This window comes from Rhipicephalus microplus, chromosome 1 (genome assembly GCF_043290135.1).
Source record: "Rhipicephalus microplus isolate Deutch F79 chromosome 1, USDA_Rmic, whole genome shotgun sequence".
Classification (NCBI taxonomy): Eukaryota; Metazoa; Arthropoda; class Arachnida; order Ixodida; family Ixodidae; genus Rhipicephalus; species Rhipicephalus microplus.
The window spans coordinates 95,835,546-95,850,167 of NC_134700.1; the positions used below are offsets into that span (position 1 = coordinate 95,835,546).

The 14,622-nt window shown below is 47.4% G+C and overlaps 1 protein-coding gene across 1 annotated transcript in view; it reads right to left on the reverse strand.

Moving 5' to 3' along the window:
* Positions 1-12,464: 12,464 nt before the first annotated feature.
* Positions 12,465-14,622, reverse strand: part of mTerf5 (mitochondrial transcription termination factor 5) — a 40,938-nt gene continuing 38,780 nt past the window's right edge. Inside the window, exon 7 of the mRNA XM_075885637.1 lies at positions 12,465-13,648. Within this exon, the coding sequence (XP_075741752.1) occupies positions 13,310-13,648 (339 nt within the window). The 3' untranslated portion in view covers positions 12,465-13,309. The remainder of the gene's footprint in view (positions 13,649-14,622) is intronic.

A 14,622-nucleotide genomic window follows, 5' to 3' on the forward strand; every position in this document is an offset into this window, starting at 1 on the left:
TGCCTAACTAAGGTGAAAACTTAGGAGTATTTAAATGGAGGCTAAAAGAGATGAAAATCCTTAAGGAGCGATGCTACTCGAAGACACTTTTTTTATACTTATCCTACAGCAATGAAACTTGAGCTGTTTATTAAACCTTTTATGCCGATTTCAAATATATAATTAGTGTTCTTGTAAGTTACACACTTTTAGCTCTGCAACATGACAAAGTGAAAGCCCTATTCCTTTTACCCCCCTCTTTCCTCCCTAAACTTCTGTAATTTTTTACTATTCATAGTTCATAATGCTTCCAATAAAGTGTAGAGTGCAAATAACTAATTAGGAAGCACATACAAAATATGTATCACGCGTGAAAAATAATAGACACAGAAAGTCCATATTTCATCTACCATAGTAAAGGTGTACATACAATTTTTATTATACAATAAAATATTGAAATTTAAACTATATAGTTGCATTTCTCATACTTTGGAAAAAAATTGCGCAAAATTTCATGCAGATCGGAGCAGTAGAATTGCCCGAAAAAGGAGGGGCATTTTGAAAAAAAAAATGGCAAAATTTGTGTTTTGAGAAAAACGAGTTTTAAAGTTAAAATTGAGTTTTTATTTATGAAAGATATCTTCAAATCAGATGAAACTTGCACACCAAAAAGAACAAACCTTCTTGTAGTGGCCGCTGTGACTAAAATACGCCAGCACCATGAGTTTGTCCCTGTCCCTCTCGGCTTTTTCGAGCCAACTCCTCACTGACATTTTGCTCACAGACAGGGCCATGAAACGCTTGCCAAACTTCCGCTCCATCTCGCAGAGCCTTGTGGCAACTGCAAGCTAAGAAGAAGTTCGACAGGACTGCGAAATCCAAACTAAGTCCAGTGTCATGCCATTTTGCAGCCATGTTTGTGACACATACCATCGTACGTAATGGCAATGTCGTCCCTACTAAGTTCTCTCACAGCGAGCTCTTTCGACCTTGCAAGATCGGCGCTGACGTCATCCATTGCCGCATCACGAACTTTCCGGCTGATGGGTGTGAATGACTTTTGATGCTTTGTTTTTTGCAAGCCAACAACTGTCGCTAATCGGACCAGCTGCTCGTAGCCTATTCCTACAGAGCACGCCGCACCACGGCTTTCATTTGTGAGCAATGCCTTTTTTTCATTCATAAAGGAGATAATTACACGAGAAAAGCATTGTTCAGCTGTGCTGCTCGACAAGACATGGACCCCACAAATAGCTTTCACAGTATATACAGGCGTGCAGCAGCCAATGGCGGTCCCCGATCCGTACCACGTGATAAGCCAGTCGCGGCGCTCGAAAAACGCGCAGGAGAGTGCTTCTTTTTATTATTTCTTCCGCTGCATCAGCGAGAGAAACTTGTTATTTGAAGAGTGAGGCTCGACTCTTCGACTCATGCGATCAACAGAGGCGAGCGGCAGCGCATTATCGGCGGCAAGGTGCTCGAAGACTGCGCGCTTTGGACCTTTTAACAGGCACCTTGTGCTCTTTAGATGCAATTTTAAAGCATTTGCAGTTAAGTTTCGACCTGTATTATTTTTTTCATAACAGTAGAGGTACTAATCTCATCAAAACAGGTGGAAATAAAAAAATCTGTAATTTTGAAAAAAACTCGCGTTTTTCGACCCGCATCTCCCCTTAAAACAGGGAGCATCGCTGGACCCAACGTTTGGAAAATTGATTTTCTTTTCTGTAAGGCAGCAACTGTAGCATAGTTAGTGCATGTATATGTATGCTTCGCATACTCTTCCTCAACCAAAAAGGAACAAGTTCTCAAGACAATGAATCCAGCAACACACACTGTTCCGAAAATTTCGCATAGTTCTGCCTGCGATTCCGCATGTGTGATGAGCAGAGAATAATATTCGGGGGGCTAACTATACTGTGGCATTGCATGGTACCTGCGAGGCATTGACGAGAAATTGAGAGCACTGCTTACTGACGGACATTTTGGGGCCCCTTACCGACATTATTTTGTTTAGACAAGAAGCACACCAGTGTTGCCAACCAATTTTTGGGAAATACCATACACCAAGGCCAAATTACCCTACTTCTTTACCCTATGCAACTTTTTTTTTATTACTCTACGTTTTACCCTCCACATAAAAATATCGTCGTGTAACAATGATAACGTACAGGTAACATACACTCTATGATGTACATACGTATCGGGATGCCGGAGTTCGTGGTGACTTCAGTGGTTAGAAAATTAATTTCGAAGAGAGGTGAAGCAGCATGAAAGATAGGAGAAAAAAAGCGTTCTTGTAATGGCATTTGTATGGGGAGAGCTTTGAAAAGAATACAGGAAACTCATCAGTAAGTACAGAGCTCGCAGCGTAAGCGACATGGTAACGAGAAGCATTAAGCGAAGAAACTTGCGTGGTCCCTTAATTCAATCACGATGACTGGAAGGTTTAAGCCGCTTTTCTGTCTTTTTCAAAGTCGAGTGTATTGAACGAATCAAAAGATTTCTGCTCCTAGTGTGGCTTTCCGTTGCATACAAGGTCAAAGCCATCGCAAGCTTTCAACACCGCCTGTGCCTCCCGAATCGGCCCACCTATCACCGTGTGATGATGACTTCTGACGCCATCATTGTGATGTCGCATTGTGATGCCACAGTGATGTCATAATGACTGCATGATGACGTCAAAATGTTGTGATAAGACATGCCACGACCACATCACGAGGCAGCGTCCATACATCCTGATGATTTTTCTCACCACTTGCAATGATGCTGATGATCATTTTTCGTGTATGATGAGACACAGAAGGCTTTCGCCTCAATAACTGAAGCTGACCACATTCTCAAAACTTAAAAGTGCCTCCAGACAACTAATATATAAAGACAAAAGAAGAAAAAGACACATCCACGCGGAAAAAACAACGAACTTAGCACAAGGATGTGTGTCATATTGATTTCCGTATTTGCCTTGGGCTGGTGGCATTTGAATTGAGACTATTCAAATTTGTATCCTCCAGGCATGCAACCCTCATTTATATCAGGCAGATGTCACAGAACGAGCGCTCAAAAAGAGCGCGCCGCCAACTCCTCGCGACGAGACGCCGGAGTGACGCTGCGAGGTCAACGATAAAAAAAAAGGAGAAAACAAACATCTAAAGACTCCCCGGGCGCGCGACCCTCCCCTCTCGGAAGCGTAGGCTCGCCGACGAACCTCCTCACCCCACCACGGCGGCCGAGCAAGCACTCGAATTTTCTAGATGGAAAGGGGCGTGGTTTATGCCGGGTTGAGTCATACGTCGCGGATGGCATTGGAACCGTTCGCCCTCTCCCCAGCCTTCGCTGCGTATCGCGCCGACGAAATGACGAGAACTTTCTGGAATCTCGCGCGGAGGGTATTTAATCGAGCAGCCGAGGTGAGAGATCAGGGAAAGACGGAAGTTAGCGCCAGAGCGCGTAGGGTATACCGCCGTGTAGTCGGCGAAGGTTTTGTCCGTAGAGACAAAGCAGGAGATGAAGAGGATTTACACCTGAGGGGTGACGACTCGAGCTACAGGCAAGAGTGTGTGTTTACCGCTATCGAGCGAAGACGCGTGGCAACAGCTGCGTGTATGAAGCCGACGTGTTCCGGCGAAGAAGCTTGAAGCTTGGAGAGTGGCCAATTGAAGACGCGAGGTTTCCTGGAAGAGAAACTTCGGGGGCTGCGGAACGACAACAACGCGGGACTTTGAGTGAGTGATTCTCGGAAGAGTATCATCCAGACTTTTGTTCCAAGAACTTTGGACTGAATAGGTTTTCTATCTCTTTAGTCTTTAAGTGTCTTGGTTGTTCAATGCATGCGACTGCATTGTAGTGCGTATTGTTGTCTGTGTCCGTTGTTTCGAGTGTGGCTGATTGTACTGTGTAGTACGTTGTTTGATTGGTGACATATTGTATGCAACTATTGTGGAGTGTGCATACTTGTGTGTTGGTTTGATCTGCCATTATTGAGAATATAATTTTGTTTGTTTATCAACTCTCGGCTCTGACTTGTTCTTTGGGCCACAGCCGGCGTCCGCTGGCGCACCAAAAAGGACCACTTCTAAATTGTCCACGCTTTCTTGGTGCGGTTCTGAGGGCCGATACTTCGGCCCTTGGAATTAGCCCGGCGATCGCCTCCATAATTAACGGGACCTGTGTGACAATTAATCTGGCGTCCGCGACGAGGACCTTTTGGTGCACAGTGTGTCCAAAGTAGTGAGAAAGAGCCTCGAGTTGTTGATAGTGCTATCGGAACGATTTTGTGTGTTGCTCAGTGTTCTCGTTAACGAGTGCAGAGGAGTGTTCCGATAGACTAATTTAGGCAGATACTTTTTACACGCGGCAAGACTTTATTTGCGAGACACCATGGATCTCGAAAAGTTAGTTGCTCTTGGTGAGAAGATGGGTCTTTCTGGCGCCGATCTACGGAAGTGGGTAAGCCAGAAGGAGAAAGAGGCAGCGGAGAGAGCCAAAGAAGAAAAGGCAGCTGAGTTAGAACGAGAGAGGTTGGCAACTGAAAGGGCCAAGGAAGAAAAAGCAGCTGAGTTGGAACGAGAGAGGTTGGCAGCTGAGAGGGCCAAGCAAGAAAAAGCAGCTGAGTTGGAGAGAGAAAGGCTGGCCGCTGAAAGGGCGAGAGAAGAAAGAGAAGCAAAGGAGCGACAGCTGAAAGAAGAAAGGGAGGCAAAAGAGCGACAGCTGAAGGAAGAAAGAGAGCAGCAATTGAAGTTGGAGCTGGAGAGAGAAAAAGTTGGCAGCCGAAAGGGCGAGAGAAGAAAGAGAAGCGGAGATGGCTGAAAGGGAACGGCAGCGGCAGCACGAGATAGAACTCGAGCGAGATAGAACTGCTTTGAGTACTTGCTTGAGTGGTGAAGCGCTCAGTGTGTACGGTAGGCTGACGCCGACTGATGCAGCCAACTATGCAAAGGTGAAAGCTGCTTTGCCGAAGCGATTTAGATTTACTGTGGAAGGATTCCGGGAAGATTTCGGACAGGAAAGCCAGCTGATGGTGAGACGGCTACGCAGTATGCCGCCCGACTTTGCCATTATTTCGACAGATGGATTGAACTTTCAGGGACAGCGCAGGAGTACGATGAGCTTAGAGAGCTCCTAATTAGAGAACAATTTCTTACTAGTTGCCACCGAAGCCTGTCGCTGTACTTGAAAGAGAGGAAGGCTGAGTCACTTGAAGGCATGCTCGAATTGGCTGATCAATTCTTGGAAGCGCAAGGTGGAACTAATTTGGCCAGGGTCAAGAAGGAGTGTCCTGAAGATTCGAAGAAATCGGCTCCCGAAGAAAAGAAGCGTGCACCGGAGAGCATTCCGCGATGTTTTCTGTGTAACCGAGTGGGTCATCGCGCGAAAAACTGTCGAACGATCTTTAGAAGCCCTACGGTTGTGAAATGTTTCAAGTGTGGTCAGACTGGGCACAAAGCAGACGCATGTCGAAACGGAGCGAGTCAAACTCACCAGGTATCCTGTGTGCAAGCGGCACCGAAATCCGGTAAAAATGCCGTCACAGATGGATTCGTAGAGTTGAAAAGTGGGGAGAACATTCCTATTGTGGGTGCGGTAATGGCAAAACAGCCAACCGGTGTTTCGAAGGGAATGCCAACGCTGCCTGGAAAAGTTGCGGAAAAAAAGGTTACGGTGTTGAGAGATACCGGCAGCTCCACTGTTATCGTGCGGAGAAATTTGGTACGGGAAAGTGAGTTAACAGGCAAAACGAAACCGGTTTGCCTAATTGACCGTACGGTTTGGATGCTTCCCGAAGCAGAAATTGAGGTTGAAACCCCGTACTTCAGCGGGAAGGTTACTGCTTTATGCATGACGACCCCCCTGTACGACCTTGTCATCGGAAACATCGACGGGGCGCGAGGACCCAATGATCCGGAATGTTTGGGAGAAGACCCTAAGATAGAGCCCTCGCCAACGCAGCGACCGCGAGATACAGTGGAGGAGCAGCCCGTGACGGATCTCACTAGAGCCCAAGGTGAAGCCGCGGTGCAAGAGACAGTGAATGAGAAGATGATCGTGTTGAATGAGTTCACGTGCTGGGCAGCTGGACGTACGTCGGCACGACTTCAACCGACCGGCAGTGTAAAGGTGACGAAGTTGGCCAGCTGGGCCAAATCTAGAGACATGAACAAGCTGGTAAATAAACAGACAGGACCCGTCAAATGTTATGACCCGTTAGCAGTGTCGGAAGAGACAACGATGGCTGAGACGCCGCCTGAGATACCGTCGTTGGAAGGGGCTCGCCGGAACAAAACGAGCAAAAACAATAAGAAGAGATCGAGAGCACCGCAAGAAAGGACGCAAGCGCAGCTCGAAGTACATGGTATAGGTGCTGAGGTCAAATTGGAATGCGTTCAGCTGTGTTGTTATTGTGTTATCCTGTGTCACAAGTGTCGAAGTGTTTGCGCTGTGACGTGATGTATAGGGTTGTGCAATTGTTGTAATGAGAGAACTTTGTACATGTGTATTGTCTGGAATATGTGATGGAGTGTTGTACTCATGCACCTGTGGTTATATTTCATGTGTTGTGAGATTGAATTACCATGTACAATCGTATTGAGTGATTTATTGTGAATGCGAAGTGTCATGAGTGACGGTTTGCGTTACAGTCTTTCAGAGTGTGTGGTGACTGTTCGCGCTCGTTTGTGTGGTTTTGAATATTATGAGATAATATTCTTAAAGTGGGGGGCAGTGTCACAGAACGAGCGCTCAAAAAGAGCGCGCCGCCAACTCCTCGCGACGAGACGCCGGAGTGACGCTGCGAGGTCAACGATAAAAAAAAAAAGGAGAAAACAAACATCTAAAGACTCCCCGGGCGCGCGACCCTCCCCTCTCGGAAGCGTAGGCTCGCCGACGAACCTCCTCACCCCACCACGGCGGCCGAGCAAGCACTCGAATTTTCTAGATGGAAAGGGGCGTGGTTTATGCCGGGTTGAGTCATACGTCGCGGATGGCATTGGAACCGTTCGCCCTCTCCCCAGCCTTCGCTGCGTATTGCGCCGACGAAATGACGAGAACTTTCTGGAATCTCGCGCGGAGGGTATTTAATCGAGCAGCCGAGGTGAGAGATCAGGGAAAGACGGAAGTTAGCGCCAGAGCGCGTAGGGTATACCGCCGTGTAGTCGGCGAAGGTTTTGTCCGTAGAGACAAAGCAGGAGATGAAGAGGATTTACACCTGAGGGGTGACGACTCGAGCTACAGGCAAGAGTGTGTGTTTACCGCTATCGAGCGAAGACGCGTGGCAACAGCTGCGTGTATGAAGCCGACGTGTTCCGGCGAAGAAGCTTGAAGCTTGGAGAGTGGCCAATTGAAGACGCGAGGTTTCCTGGAAGAGAAACTTCGGGGGCTGCGGAACGACAACAACGCGGGACTTTGAGTGAGTGATTCTCGGAAGAGTATCATCCAGACTTTTGTTCCAAGAACTTTGGACTGAATAGGTTTTCTATCTCTTTAGTCTTTAAGTGTCTTGGTTGTTCAATGCATGCGACTGCATTGTAGTGCGTATTGTTGTCTGTGTCCGTTGTTTCGAGCGTGGCTGATTGTACTGTGTAGTACGTTGTTTGATTGGTGACATATTGTATGCAACTATTGTGGAGTGTGCATACTTGTGTGTTGGTTTGATCTGCCATTATTGAGAATATAATTTTGTTTGTTTATCAACTCTCGGCTCTGACTTGTTCTTTGGGCCACAGCCGGCGTCCGCTGGCGCACCAAAAAGGACCACTTCTAAATTGTCCACGCTTTCTTGGTGCGGTTCTGAGGGCCGATACTTCGGCCCTTGGAATTAGCCCGGCGATCGCCTCCATAATTAACGGGACCTGTGTGACAATTAATCTGGCGTCCGCGACGAGGACCTTTTGGTGCACAGTGTGTCCAAAGTAGTGAGAAAGAGCCTCGAGTTGTTGATAGTGCTATCGGAACGATTTTGTGTGTTGCTCAGTGTTCTCGTTAACGAGTGCAGAGGAGTGTTCCGATAGACTAATTTAGGCAGATACTTTTTACACGCGGCAAGACTTTATTTGCGAGACACCATGGATCTCGAAAAGTTAGTTGCTCTTGGTGAGAAGATGGGTCTTTCTGGCGCCGATCTACGGAAGTGGGTAAGCCAGAAGGAGAAAGAGGCAGCGGAGAGAGCCAAAGAAGAAAAGGCAGCTGAGTTAGAACGAGAGAGGTTGGCAACTGAAAGGGCCAAGGAAGAAAAAGCAGCTGAGTTGGAACGAGAGAGGTTGGCAGCTGAGAGGGCCAAGCAAGAAAAAGCAGCTGAGTTGGAGAGAGAAAGGCTGGCCGCTGAAAGGGCGAGAGAAGAAAGAGAAGCAAAGGAGCGACAGCTGAAAGAAGAAAGGGAGGCAAAAGAGCGACAGCTGAAGGAAGAAAGAGAGCAGCAATTGAAGTTGGAGCTGGAGAGAGAAAAAGTTGGCAGCCGAAAGGGCGAGAGAAGAAAGAGAAGCGGAGATGGCTGAAAGGGAACGGCAGCGGCAGCACGAGATAGAACTCGAGCGAGATAGAACTGCTTTGAGTACTTGCTTGAGTGGTGAAGCGCTCAGTGTGTACGGTAGGCTGACGCCGACTGATGCAGCCAACTATGCAAAGGTGAAAGCTGCTTTGCCGAAGCGATTTAGATTTACTGTGGAAGGATTCCGGGAAGATTTCGGACAGGAAAGCCAGCTGATGGTGAGACGGCTACGCAGTATGCCGCCCGACTTTGCCATTATTTCGACAGATGGATTGAACTTTCAGGGACAGCGCAGGAGTACGATGAGCTTAGAGAGCTCCTAATTAGAGAACAATTTCTTACTAGTTGCCACCGAAGCCTGTCGCTGTACTTGAAAGAGAGGAAGGCTGAGTCACTTGAAGGCATGCTCGAATTGGCTGATCAATTCTTGGAAGCGCAAGGTGGAACTAATTTGGCCAGGGTCAAGAAGGAGTGTCCTGAAGATTCGAAGAAATCGGCTCCCGAAGAAAAGAAGCGTGCACCGGAGAGCATTCCGCGATGTTTTCTGTGTAACCGAGTGGGTCATCGCGCGAAAAACTGTCGAACGATCTTTAGAAGCCCTACGGTTGTGAAATGTTTCAAGTGTGGTCAGACTGGGCACAAAGCAGACGCATGTCGAAACGGAGCGAGTCAAACTCACCAGGTATCCTGTGTGCAAGCGGCACCGAAATCCGGTAAAAATGCCGTCACAGATGGATTCGTAGAGTTGAAAAGTGGGGAGAACATTCCTATTGTGGGTGCGGTAATGGCAAAACAGCCAACCGGTGTTTCGAAGGGAATGCCAACGCTGCCTGGAAAAGTTGCGGAAAAAAAGGTTACGGTGTTGAGAGATACCGGCAGCTCCACTGTTATCGTGCGGAGAAATTTGGTACGGGAAAGTGAGTTAACAGGCAAAACGAAACCGGTTTGCCTAATTGACCGTACGGTTTGGATGCTGAAGCAGAAATTGAGGTTGAAACCCCGTACTTCAGCGGGAAGGTTACTGCTTTATGCATGACGACCCCCCTGTACGACCTTGTCATCGGAAACATCGACGGGGCGCGAGGACCCAATGATCCGGAATGTTTGGGAGAAGACCCTAAGATAGAGCCCTCGCCAACGCAGCGACCGCGAGATACAGTGGAGGAGCAGCCCGTGACGGATCTCACTAGAGCCCAAGGTGAAGCCGCGGTGCAAGAGACAGTGAATGAGAAGATGATCGTGTTGAATGAGTTCACGTGCTGGGCAGCTGGACGTACGTCGGCACGACTTCAACCGACCGGCAGTGTAAAGGTGACGAAGTTGGCCAGCTGGGCCAAATCTAGAGACATGAACAAGCTGGTAAATAAACAGACAGGACCCGTCAAATGTTATGACCCGTTAGCAGTGTCGGAAGAGACAACGATGGCTGAGACGCCGCCTGAGATACCGTCGTTGGAAGGGGCTCGCCGGAACAAAACGAGCAAAAACAATAAGAAGAGATCGAGAGCACCGCAAGAAAGGACGCAAGCGCAGCTCGAAGTACATGGTATAGGTGCTGAGGTCAAATTGGAATGCGTTCAGCTGTGTTGTTATTGTGTTATCCTGTGTCACAAGTGTCGAAGTGTTTGCGCTGTGACGTGATGTATAGGGTTGTGCAATTGTTGTAATGAGAGAACTTTGTACATGTGTATTGTCTGGAATATGTGATGGAGTGTTGTACTCATGCACCTGTGGTTATATTTCATGTGTTGTGAGATTGAATTACCATGTACAATCGTATTGAGTGATTTATTGTGAATGCGAAGTGTCATGAGTGACGGTTTGCGTTACAGTCTTTCAGAGTGTGTGGTGACTGTTCGCGCTCGTTTGTGTGGTTTTGAATATTATGAGATAATATTCTTAAAGTGGGGGGCAGTGTCACAGAACGAGCGCTCAAAAAGAGCGCGCCGCCAACTCCTCGCGACGAGACGCCGGAGTGACGCTGCGAGGTCAACGATAAAAAAAAAAAGGAGAAAACAAACATCTAAAGACTCCCCGGGCGCGCGACCCTCCCCTCTCGGAAGCGTAGGCTCGCCGACGAACCTCCTCACCCCACCACGGCGGCCGAGCAAGCACTCGAATTTTCTAGATGGAAAGGGGCGTGGTTTATGCCGGGTTGAGTCATACGTCGCGGATGGCATTGGAACCGTTCGCCCTCTCCCCAGCCTTCGCTGCGTATTGCGCCGACGAAATGACGAGAACTTTCTGGAATCTCGCGCGGAGGGTATTTAATCGAGCAGCCGAGGTGAGAGATTAGGAGAAGACGGAAGTTAGCGCCAGAGCGCGTAGGGTGTACCGCCGTGTAGTCGGCGAAGGTTTTGTCCGTGGAGACAAAGCAGGAGAAGAAGATGATTTCCACCTGAGGGGTGACGACTCGGGCTACAGGCAAGAGTGTGTGTTTACCGCTATCGAGCGAAGACGCGTGGCAACAGCTGCGTGTGTGAAGCCGACGTGTTCCGGCGAAGAAGTTTGAAGCTTGGAGAGTGGCCAATTGAAGACGCGAGGTTTCCTGGAAGAGAAACTTCGGGGGCTGCGGAACGACAACAACGCGGGACTTTGAGTGAGTAATTCTCGGAAGAGTATCATCCAGACTTTTGTTCCAAGAACTTTGGACTGAATAGGTTTTCTATCTCTTTAGTCTTCAAGTGTCTTGGTTGTTCAATGCATGCGACTGCATTGTAGTGCGTATTGTTGTCTGTGTCCGTTGTTTCGAGTGTGGCTGATTGTACTGTGTAGTACGTTGTTTGATTGGTGACATATTGTATGCAACTATTGTGGAGTGTGCATACTTGTGTGTTGGTTTGATCTGCCATTATTGAGAACATAATTTTGTTTGTTCATCAACTCTCGGCTCTGACTTGTTCTTTGGGCCACAGCCGGCGTCCGCTGGCGCGCCAAAAAGGACCACTTCTAAATTGTCCACGCTTTCTTGGTGCGGTTCTGGGGGCCGATACTTCGGCCCTTGGAATTAGCCCGGCGATCGCCTCCCTAATTAACGGGACCTGTGTGACAGCAGATCAACATTTTTCACAGATCAGTGAGGAAGAAAATGTGGGAATTACCCTCCGCCACTACCTTACTACCCAAAGTTGGCCAAAAAATTCTGAAAATGAACTACAAGTAGGGTCATTACCCCACAGTTAGCAACCGTAGTGCACAGTTCACGAAAAAAAAAAGTTTTAATGAATATTTACACCCATTCCACCCTGTGTGAAATCTGCAGAAACGGAGCTGCAGTCCCGTTTCTCTCACAATATTCTGAAATTTTTTAAGCCATGTCTGTGATTACGTTACTTGTAGAGTAGAAAGGCGGAGGAAAGCATAGGTGGCAGCTTTTTTGACAGTAACTTTAAGCCCTATTCACACTCCAGTCCTCAAATGACTGTGTGGCTACACTTTCTGTGACCAAGGAAACCTGTAGGCGAATCTGGGATAACACAGAGCATGACATGTGACGCACATTTATCTGTAATTATGCCCAGGTTTAGAACAGATCTGACATTAAAACTGTTGGGTATCACTATTTTTACCAAAAAATCCTGATGCTTACGTGCATGCGGATGATATATCAACCATCCACTTGAAAACAGAAATTGATGAAAGTGAAATCAACACACACACTGAATGTAAGTGCAGATACTGTAGCTCCAAAATGGTACTGCAATAGTTCTTCACATAAAATGGGCATCAGTGTTGGAATAACAATTATCTACAAGCCACTTCACTGTAATAAAACAGTAATTATTTATAAGAGTTGTGTATATTACTGACACAGGTAGCATATTTTCTTGCCCATACCTTGCACCCCTATGACGCTACAAAAAAAGAAAAACTAAGGCATGCAAGTAAACCTTGCATATAACGTGCCCTTCAACTTTGAAGCATGTTACATTTTGTTGCGGGTTATATGCTAGAATATACAGTATTTACTTGAACGACAAACGTTTATGCAAGAAATGAGAACTTCTTTTAACATTAACAAAGTTCACCGAGATTTATTGTCAATGCATGTCATAACCATTACTAGCTTATCACTCATTACTTCTGACAGTGTTCTATTGCCATAACAAGCAAGCATTTTTGGATATCTAAAAGAAGTGTGTTTATTACAAGCACGCTTTCACCATTTTGCCTGCAGCTGATAAATAGCACGTTTTTGTTACTTTGCTTTATTAAAGTAGCGCACTGTGGCCCATGTATGTGCCAGAGCTCCGCTAGAGCTTTCTTGCAGGTGCCTCATTCGATTGATCACTCCACATTTGGACTCGTTGCACACAAATGCAAGGTCCAGTTGAAAGTGTCCTTCAGTGCCATAACAACACTGGCATTCCCGCACTGCTCAGAGCACTTGCAGCATGCCATTGTCACAGATGTGTAGGGACGAGAAAGCCCACGTCATTCTGGTGCACAGTGTCTTCATGACTAGGTCATTGTGCCGATTTCTGGGGCACCTCGAGAGGTTGCATCACCTTGCCGCAGTCTGCCATACTGAAAGCATCGCAACAAGTCCATCCACCTTGGTTTCTCTGTGACGACGCTACAGCGTTGTCAGAATTGTTTTCTTGACACGCCCCAACACGCGATGCCCACAGGGCCTCAAACGCTGGTATCTTCACGTACGATCACTTTAGAAGCAAGCTTGAACGAGCCTCCTCCGTTTCGCTCCTTTTCTTCTTGCCTTGCGCATGAATGGGCTTCCCAAGGGTGATTCTCGCACACGCTCTGCTACGAGCAGGGCATTTATTTTTCATTTACAAGGTAACTCGGTGCACGTCACAGCACAAGCGTAACACTATCACCTCATGCGTGTCACGACGATGACGAGCTGCCTTCCCCGGTCTGCCCCTCTTCCCGCTCCTCCTCATCACCATCTTTTTGCACCACTGGGAGAGTGGCTGGGTGGAAGTAAAGGTTCTGCAGGGAAGCCGCCTGAGTGGCCTTCTCCTGGCTGGTGCTGTCAACGCCCTCCACCTCGCCGAACAGGCCCAGCTGGGTGTGGCCCGAGAAGTGTGCCTCTCGCTCGATGTAGTAGAGCAGCACCTCGAGGAGCTGGGGGCAGTCGCGCCACTCTGAGTACGGCTGCAGCTCTTCTCGCTCCGGAAGCCGCAAGAAGTGGGCTGCCACCAGCTCAGAGTCATACAGCACCACCTGCATGACGTTGCGGTTGAGTTTGTGCCCGTTTTGCAAAAAAGATCCTGTTCTAATAATTACTAAAATGAACACGGGTGCTTGAGATAGCAGTATGTTACACCCAAACCTCTTTGTACCAAAATTAGATGTTACACAAAGAGTTTGTTATATCCAGGAATTTGTTTCAAAGGTCCCAACACTATATTTTCTGCAAGACTACTTCCTTTGCTGTAACAATTATTTCGTTATATCTGGGTTGGTTATTCGTTAGATCTGGGTTCGTTATATCGAGCTTTGAGTGTATATTGAGCCAATCATCACTACGAGGATCAAACAGCTATGGCTTTGCCATCTCGCTGTGTAATGCAGAAGATTCATATTAACTCATGAAATGCACTGCAAGCATTCACTTATTGAAAGCTTACTGAAAGCTGGAAAGTTGTGAGTTTGTAAATATCATGGCACATTCTATCACCTTCGCACCATTGTGTTTGCTGCTGTTCCTGTCCCTGTCCGTTTCACCCTTGCAGCAGGATTGTGCGGCAGCTGGAATGTCTCCCTCTCCTGTTGATTAAGGGGGGACATGGCACATAGAAGTCGAAAATCGGCCTAAATGTGGCATTTTCTCTCTAGTCCTTTTCGCGTTTCCGATACACTTCCGAACTTATCAGCAAAGTTTGGCTTCGAAATTCGACTTGTTTCTCAAGTTATGATCCATAAAGAGAGCAACTTTGCGCAAGTGGACATTTAAATTGACGTGTAAACTAACCGTACTTCAACCGCCGACGGCACGCCAACTACACGCTCCACTAGCGCCATTTTTGTCTAGTTGGAAAGGTAGCATTTCTAGCTTTTTTTTGCCTTTCCAGTAGACAACTATGTGTCTCTCGCAAAAGCAAAAAAAGTGAAGTTAAAATCAGGCGTAGCCCGTGATTCTATTGGTTGCTTGATGCACATGACCAAAATGGCCCTTCCCGATTGGCCAGGAAAAC